This window comes from Grammomys surdaster, unplaced genomic scaffold, assembly GCF_004785775.1.
Source record: "Grammomys surdaster isolate TR1022 unplaced genomic scaffold, NIH_TR_1.0 166, whole genome shotgun sequence".
NCBI classification, from domain to species: domain Eukaryota; kingdom Metazoa; phylum Chordata; class Mammalia; order Rodentia; family Muridae; genus Grammomys; species Grammomys surdaster.
In genome coordinates this window covers 443,383-452,305 of record NW_021604614.1, presented here as the reverse complement: position 1 = coordinate 452,305, position 8,923 = coordinate 443,383, and the positions used below count along the sequence as shown (strand labels likewise).

At 51.0% G+C, this 8,923-nt stretch overlaps 1 protein-coding gene across 3 annotated transcripts in view; it reads left to right on the top strand.

Moving 5' to 3' along the window:
• The first annotated feature begins 5,639 nt into the window (after window positions 1-5,639).
• Myl10 (myosin light chain 10) overlaps window positions 5,640-8,923 on the top strand; it is an 8,856-nt gene continuing 5,572 nt past the window's right edge. For 2 of the 3 annotated variants that reach the window (XM_028766097.1, XM_028766099.1), the window contains exons 1-3: window positions 5,640-5,910; window positions 6,970-7,045; window positions 7,890-7,994. In XM_028766097.1, the coding sequence (XP_028621930.1) occupies window positions 5,875-5,910; window positions 6,970-7,045; window positions 7,890-7,994 (217 nt within the window). In that variant the 5' untranslated portion in view covers window positions 5,640-5,874. Of the gene's footprint in view, window positions 5,911-6,165; window positions 6,215-6,969; window positions 7,046-7,889; window positions 7,995-8,923 lie in introns of those variants that run through there. The other variant, XM_028766098.1, reaches the window with a different exon arrangement.

The following is an 8,923-nucleotide window of genomic DNA, read 5'->3' as shown; positions in this document are numbered from 1 at the left end:
AGAGAGAGAGAGAGAGAGAGAGAGAGAGAGAGAGAGAGAGAGAGAGACTGAATCTGACGCCAAAGACCTGGTGTGACCTTCTGGTTTATAAATGTCAGCCACTCTTTGTTTGATTAGTATCATATTCTCTCTCACATCAAGGCAGGGATCAGCCGTACCAGGGCCTGCAGGCTTGAGGCCAGCTCCGGGGACAGCTAAGCTCTCCAGCTCTTGGGGACCCGCAGCTGCATGGCCTGAGCCAAGCCCTCTGGCCCTGGCAGCTGATCACATGTAGTTTCCCACGCAGCAGTCGACTTGGCTAGATGGACCGGGGTTGCCTTTGACGCTGAGCTGGGGCCACCAGCGCCACACTGGTCACCTGAGGAGACGGTGGGTGGCAGGTGCGGGCTCTGCTTGACTCAGGGGGAGAATTCTTAGACTTGTACGGATTCTCATCCAGGAGAAGGTGTGTGTGTGTGTGTGTGTGTGTGTGTGTGTAAAGCTTTTGTAATTCTCCCTCATCAACTATATGGTTCTTTTGTCTCTCTGCTTTTACAACAGGATTTTGTGCATTTTCTTTTGCGCTTCTCTCTCTCTCTCTTTCTCTCTCTCTCTTCCTCTCTCTCTTTGTCTCTGTCTCTGTCTCTCTCTGTCTCTCAGTGTGTGTATGTGCACGTGTGTGTGTTGTGCTGAGCCTAGGGATTGTGCATGCTAATCAAGTCTTCCACCATTGAGCCATACCACTGTCCCTCACTGGGGGACTCTATGCAGGCGCTGTACTACTGAGGTACCTTTCTAGCTGCCCACAGGATCTCTTGCAGCCCAGACTGATCTTAAACTCCTGACCCTCCTGCTTTCCGGACCCAAGTGCTTGGATCAGACATGCACCTCCAGCATTCCTGGCTTTACTTTGCATTTTCAAGTTCAGAAGGGGGCCCTGGGCAGGGGTGGATAAGGATGGCCCTCCAATGTGTACACAGAGCAATGTGTAGCTACAGTTTCTACATGTGTAGTTTCAACCAAATATGCTCAGAAGTATTAGAAAAGGATAAAGGGCGTGGACCTCTACTCTACTGCCTGCAACTGAAGCTTGTGAGTTCAATTCCCAGCCCAGAAATCAATTTTTAAAAAATCATACAGAAGTGCACAGATTCTAGGCTAATACCGCATCTTCTGCATAAAGGACTTGAATATCTGTAGACTTTCGGGGTGTGAGGTTTTAGAATTCCAGAAGCTGACTGCAGTCATGTTGACTGAGGGACCTTGAGGACCAGACCAAAGCACATTGCAAGTAGTGACATCATAATATCCCCCATTGTCCCCACGATAGGACTGAGTATCCTACAGATGTCCTACCCAGAATCCTGAAACTCAAGGGATGTTATCTTTACTCTGAGTGTCCCCAGCTGGCATGGCGCCTCTGCTTCCAGGAGCCCTCTGACCCTCATGGATCCAATGCCAAGCCTTCCCAGCTGGTTGATCACACTGACTTACTCGGCATGTCCCTGGCCACTTGCCCCCTTCCTGGTCCATGGTCCCTTGGCTAGAGAGAAAACAGTTGGCTTAGGGATGTCGGAGATCCTCATGGCTTAGACAGTCTCCACATTGGTGGCCTTTGCCACCCACTCCCCACAGCTCCGGGGAGATGACCAGCTTGAATGCCCCTCATCTTGTCCCTGGTCACCTTCCAAACTGTTGTCTAGACCTGGGATGGTGCCTGGCTTGGAGGAGCACTATTTAAAGAGCCACCCCAAGCTGTCCCCAGACCTGCTGCAGCACTGGAAAGCACGCCAGACCATGGTAGGCTGGGACCACCTTCCCTGCACCCCCACCATCCCCATGGAGCCCAGCACCCTGGCTTTGGTCCTCTTCCTCCTTCCCTCCTAGACCCAACCTCAGTCCTGATCTCCTTCCTCACCTCGAGTCCCATCTTTTGGACCTGGACCTCATGAGTGATTCTGGACTTTTCCTTCTCAACTTTGACCTTGCTCCCTTCACTGATCCCCTTAACTGGGAGCTATGGGGAGGAGGGAGTGTCTGACTCTGATACTCAAATTTGGTCCATCCCATGTTGCCTCTGTTGGGTATCCAGTCTCATGGGTGTCCAGTCTCACCCACGTGACTTCTTTTTGCATGTGACGCGTGTTTGGATGCATTCCCATGTGTGTGCACCCATGTGTAAAGGGCAGAACTCGACCTACAATGTTGTCCCTCAGGGCCATCCATCTTGGGTTTTTGTTTGTTCTTTTGAAGCAGGATTTCTCTGCGTCACCCTGGCTGTCCTGAAACTCTCTGTAGACTAGGTTCACTTTCAATCAAAGGTCCGCCTGCCTCTGCCTGGGACTAAAGATGTAAAGGCACGCACCATCAATGCCCAGCCCACTTTGGGTTTTTTACCTGTTTGCCTGAGACAGAGCCTTTCACTGCTATCTGGAGGTTACCAACTGGACTAGCCTGGCTACCCACTGAACCCCAGGGATCTTGTTCTCTCTTCCTCAGAACTTAGATCATAAGTACATGCCATCAATGTCTGTCTTCTTACATGGGTTTTGGTTCCCATGCTTGCAAGACAATCACTGTGCAGACTGAGCTGTCTACCCAGCCTCTCATCCACGTGGCTTCTCATTTGGTGATGTTCTTTGATTCAGGTAGTTGGGGGTAAGGAGGACCATCGTGGGGAGTAATGAGTGAGCTGGCCTTACCAGCTTCATAGAATTCAGGGCTCTGCTCTGAGTGGGAGGACGAGGTCCTTGTTGCTGGGCAGGGGCTCAAATTGCAGCGAGGTGTGGGTCTCTGTCAGGCCCTGCAGCTGTCCCCTGCCCCCGTCCCCACCCCCACCCCGTGTTCCAGCCCCTGGTGACTCAGCACCTGTCCTTCCCTTGATCACTTTGTATTAATGTCCTATCGCCTACAGGACTATAAGCTCTTTGGGGACAAGGAAGGGACTAGACCTAGGCTTTGGCTAGAGATAGAAGGTGCCTTGTAATCATGCTGATGTTTTGAGGCAGGGATTATTTTTGATTTATATAAAGAGGGTCTGGGGGTGTGGCTTAGTCAGTAGAGCCCTTGCTCAGCATCTGTGAGGCTTTGCGGTCCATCCTCAGCACCACATAAACTGACACGCCAGGGTGACACGCGCCTCTCACCCCAGCACATGGGAGGTGGAGGGAGACCCGAGGATCAGAAACTCAAGATCATCCTTTTCTTCATAATGAGTTTGAGGCCAGCCTGGGCTACATGAGACCCTGAGTTTAAAAAAAATAAAAGTTTGTGGGGGGTACCCAGTGGAGCTCTACCCTCTCACAGGAGAAGAGGAGGCGTGATGGGGCGGGGATTGTGGGGGGTGACTGGGAGGGGCAACGATTGGGATGTAAACTAAATAAATAAAAAGAAAACAATAAATTTGGTCGTCAGAGAACTAAAGATTAATGCAAGCAGGGAGACAGAGACTTCAGGAGTGTGAATGGTGTGTGTGCACGCATGTGTGCGCACATATACCTGTGCAGAGGCCTGAGAGGATGTCAGCTGTCCTGAACTGTCACTGGCCACCATAGTCCCTTAAGACAGGGTCTTTTTACTGATCTTGGAGTTGACCTAGCAGAGCAAACTCCAGCAATGCCCCTGTCTCCACCTCCCCTACCCTTAGAGTTACAGGTGGGGGTCAAATGCACCCAGATTTTTATGGAATTTCTGAGAACTTGAAGTCAGGTCTTCCTGCTTCTTCAGGAAGCACTCTTACCCACTAAGCTAATCTCTCCAGTCACGTGATCTGCTTTTCTTATCACAAGGCCAGGGTGAAAATCCAGGTCAGGGTAGCTCCCCCTCCTTTCTTGGACTGTTTCCTTCAGAATAAAACTTATCTTTCAGAGGTGTAGTATGGACTTGAACTTCCAAGCCAGATAAAAGCTGAGCCCTTCCTGTCTTGTAGGGCTCTTAGCCTACAAGAGGGCCCGTGACCAGGTGGACCTGAAAGGCCAGAGTGGAAAACACATGTGTGTGGGGTGTGTGTGTGTGCCACAGCCCTGAGAACTAGTGGAATATCCGGCTGACGGAAGCAATAATTTTTTTATTAATCAGAGGGAAATGTATATGTAATTACAAGAGATGAACTCCACAGGGGAGTTCTTTTCTTTATATCTGATGGGATTTATAAATATTTCCTAGGCTTAGAGCATCCCACGTGTGGCCTCCTTGTCAGCCACCCCCCTCTTTCAAAGGATTACTCAAGACTAGCACCCAGTAAAAGCTAATTATAAGTCGCTGGGTTGTTGCTCCTGACATGGGCCCAGGAGCCCTAGGGAAAAGGGAGAGTGGGGAGACCACACAGGTGCTAAGGTGAGTGTGGGCAAAGCTGGGGAAACCCCAGCTAGAGGGACTAGAGATGGTTGCTATCTGGCAGGGACCCTGGGCCCAGACGTTTGTTCCTTTCTGACACTGAGAGTCACGTTTAAGAAGCTGGGCAGAGAGCTGTGTTGGTAACATGTGTGCTCTGTAAACATACAGTCCTGAGTTTGATTCCCCAGAACTCAGGTGGAAAAAAGTTGGGTGTGGTGTCACATGCTTGTAGTCCCAGTGCTGTGGACATACTAACCCTGAGGACACAGAGATGGCGGGTCACACAGGCTTGCTAGCTGGCCAGCCTAGCTGAATAGGTAAACTCTGGCCAACCAGAGATCTTGTCTCAAAACTGTAACTGAGAAATGTCCCAGACAGTAAAAGATGCTTGCTGATGACCTGAATTCAATATTCAATCTCTCTGATCCCTCACATGATGGAAGGAAGGAGACAACCAACACCTGAACTCTGTCCTCTAACCTACACACACACACACACACACACACACACACACACACACACACATGCACGCTATGGACCAGATGTTTGGGATAGAAGAAGCTCAAAGTGGACTTGGGGAGGGGAAGGAACCCGTACGAGTGGACAGGGAGTGCTGAGGTCCTGTCTAGAAATACTCTTGCAGGACTAAGAGCCGAAACAGTATGCTAAGAACATTCTGGAAGCTTGTAGCAGCTGGACAAGACTAGGATCTCAGCAGAGTAGATGGTGACTAGTGGGAGATCCGGAAGTCCCACACAAAGGCTGGGGATAGAAAAGAGCCCACCTGCTTCGGGAGCCTGGGCATGGGTGGGTGACTGGGTTGGGAACAGCTGCCCCACCCTGCGCAGTAGACACTCTGCAGACTTCTCCCCCAAGCTGAGAAAAGCAAGACTGTTGTATTAGATACTTCTTTCATGCTGTGACAAGACAAAAAAAACAAAAAAACAAAAAAACAAAAAAAAAGACCCAAAAAAACAAACAAACAAACAAAACCTACCAAAGCCAGGTGGAGGAGGAGGAGAAGGAGGAAGAGGTGGTGGAGGAGGAGGAGGAGGAGGACTTTGTTTTGGCTCACTGTTCAAGGATACCGCCCAGCTTCCGGTGGGGTTGTCATGGCTGCAAGAGGATGAAGCGGCTGATCTCACTGCACTGGCAGCCACAAAGCAGAGAACTCTGGTACTCAGGTCACTGCCTCCTTTTATTTAGTTCAGGACTCCAGCCCATGGGATGATGCCACCCACTGTTAGGGTAGGTCTTCCCATCTCAATGAACTAATCTAGAAACTCCCTTGCAGACATGCCCAGAGGTTTGTCTCTATGGTGACTCTAGGTCCTGTCCAGTTGACACTTGTGAAACTCGGTCCAAGTGCTTCAGCTGGCTGCCGTGTGTATGAGGAAGAAGGAACCTCCTTGGACCGAGGTGTTCAGGTACCTGTGGCTGACACTGGTGACTGGTGACCTCTGAAAGAGGCAAAGGCTACAAGGTTTTACCTCTTTCCCCCAGGCACCCAGAAGAGCCCGGAAGAGAGTAGAAGGCACAGCCAGCTCTAACGTCTTCTCGATGTTTGACCAGTCCCAGATCCAGGAGTTTAAAGAGGTTGGTTGGTGGCGCTGGCGGCCCTGGGGACCCTGGGAGTCTATATTAGTTAGTTTTCTTGTTGCTGCAACAAAATGCCTGACAAAAGCAATTTAAGGAAGGAAGGCTTCCCTAATTCTGGCTCACAATTCTAAGGTACAGTCTGTGAGGGTTGGGGAAGGTCTAGGAGCAGGAACCTGAGCTGGTCACACACACCGCAGCCAGGGGCAGGAAGTCAAGAGAGATGAGCGCTGGTGCTTAGCTCGTGTCTCTGTTTCATTCAGTCAAAAACTGAGCCCGCGGGATGCTGTTGCCCTCACTTAAGGTGGGTTTTCCCACCTCAATTAGCCCAGTCTAGAAAACCCCTCACATGGGGCTGGAGAGATGGCTCAGTGGTTAAGAGCACTGACTGCTCTTTCAGAGGTCCTGAGTTCAAATCCCAGCAACCACATGGTGGCTTACAACCATCCGTAATGAGATTCGCTGCCCTCTTCTGGTGTGTCTGAAGACAGCTACAGTGTATTCATATATAATAAATAAATAAATCTTTAAAAAAAAAAAAAAAGAAAAGAAAACCCCTCACAGATGTGCCCAGAGAGTGATTCTAAAGCCAGCCAAATTAACAATAAAGATAGGCCATCACAGGAGGATCGCCGGGATTCACAGAGGTTGTTCAAGGAGCCCACTGTGGCTGCCCACGCTGTCCTCAGTCCTCAAGGTCCTCACGGCTCCCTCTGTTGCTCTACTCTCTACCGGAGCCTGTACTTGCTGTGTGACCTATGGAAACGCCTTTCCCTTTCTGAGCCCCCGTTTCCATCTCTGAGCCTTAGTCTCTCTTTTGGAGTCGCTGTGCTCTTGAAATGAGAGAATGAGTGTGGAGTCCCAAAGCACTCAGGATAGAGGTTCAGAGAGGGTGGACTACAGTTCCCAGGGTGCAGTGTGCACGAAACTAAATTGGCACTTGGGGTGCTCACAGGCTCCAGGTTGAGGTTTCTACTGCTGCAGACAGCCAAGGACACCCTGGGGAGAAGGGCAGGGTCTGGGTGGGCCCTGGCGGTTCAGAGCCAATGTCTTCATCAGGCCTTCACTATCATGGACCAGAACCGTGACGGCTTTATTGACAAGGAGGACCTGAGGGACACCTTTGCTGCACTGGGTGAGTAGAGCTGGGAAAGCTTGGGGCTTAGGGTAGAGCTAATGACTGAGGTGAGAAGGGTAGGCCAAGGCAGCCTCAGTGAGGGGCTTGAGAACTGGGAAGCCCAGTGGAGAGGAAGGTTCCCAATGCGACAGGAGGACTTGATGGCTAGGGAAAGACATTTTAAGATTTTTTTTGACGTTGTGCAAAGGCCCTGGGGTAGTGAGAGGTCCAAGAGGTGCTATAATACATGTCTGTAATCCCAGCACTCTCATACCGAGGCAGGGGGATTTCTGATTTAGTGTGAGTGTCTGCCTATATTACATGGCAAAACAGTGTCTCAAAATGAAACAGAAGAAAGTTGGGTTTGGAGAAGATAGGGTGGTTGACCTAAGGCACCAATATGGGTTGAGTTTTGAGTTTCTGGGAACCTGAGTGCCCACTGGGACCTAGGAGTGCATGAGACCTGAGGCTGAGGGTCCTCATGCTGCCCTCCTCCTCCCCCTCCTCCCCCTTCTGTCCCTCCCCCTTTTCTTCCTCCTCCTCCTCCTCCTCCTCCTTCTTCTCCTTCTCCCTCCCTTTTGCCTTTGTTTGTTTTTGTTTCATTTTTGAATCTGTGAAAGGGAGATTCAGAGAGTCTTGCTCTGCTTTCCAGGAAGCTTGAGAGGAGGGAGGGGAAGTTGGGGGAGGGGTGGGCCAATAACCTGTAGACTCCAATGTTTCCCCCAAATCTCCCTAATGGGTGGACAGGGCCAGGTGGAGACAGGTTGACTCATAGAAGCAGGAGAGACAGCAGGACTCTCCCTGGCTTCTTGCAGGTGGTGTCCCTCCAGGCCCCTTACACTCTTCCCCTCCCCCTCTCCAGGTCGCATAAATGTCAAGAACGAGGAGTTGGAAGCCATGGTGAAGGAAGCCCCAGGGCCCATCAACTTCACAGTCTTCCTGACCATGTTTGGGGAGAAACTAAAGGGTGAGCGAGCTTCTCCAGGGCCTACGGAAGGGCGGGGAGCAGGAAGGAGATAACTCACCTGCTTGGCCCTCATGTTTGTATAACCATAGACGGAGACGTGCTTGGGCTCCCGGGCGCTGTCCTCTGGCTGTACACACTGTCCTGGACCCTGCCTTAGTTTCCACCTCTGCATGCACAGTGTGCATCACCCTGATACCTCTCCCTTGTAATTCATCTGCCCACTGCCAGGACAATACCTGCTCACTCTCTTTGGCTTCCAGTCCCTCTTCCTACCTTCCCACTCTGCCCTCCTCCTCATCTATTTCCCCTCCTACCTGCCTGCCCTGCCTCTCTGGCCTCTGTTGATGGTGAGGACGAGGCAGAGGGGTGCTAAAAGGGGTTTCTGAGATCAACTGTGGCTGGTCCCATTGCTAGAGGGGTTTGCTTACCTTGTCCTATTATGGAGTCACTCCAGTCCCCAGGGCAAGGACCAGGGAGCTCTTTTCAGGGATGAAGAGTCAGGGGAGGCTCAATGAGTTTATGATACCTGCCTTAGGTATCTCATAAAAGAAAACCTGAATAGACCCAGTTCTAACTACTCCACACTCCTGAGACATAGCCCCAGGCCTGGGCCTTGAAGATGGGTTATCTCTCTTCCTTCTCTCCTTGCCCCTGGGAGCTCCCCTTCAAACACATCCCTGAGCCTGAGGGTTCTGTGGTTGAATGAGAAATCCTGGGCTGTGGTTGCCCTTTGCCTCTCCCTTGTCCTTAAGATCTGGCTTCCCTCACAGGGTGAAGGAGTAATAATATGTGGGTTGATGCTTTCTGTACCTTGGTATTGTAGTAGAGCCCTTGCTTAGACTATTCCACTCAGGGTTAGGGGCGTGGCTCAGTAAAAGAATACCTGCCTAGAATCCCCCAGTGAGGGGCTGGGGGCGTGGCTCAGCGGT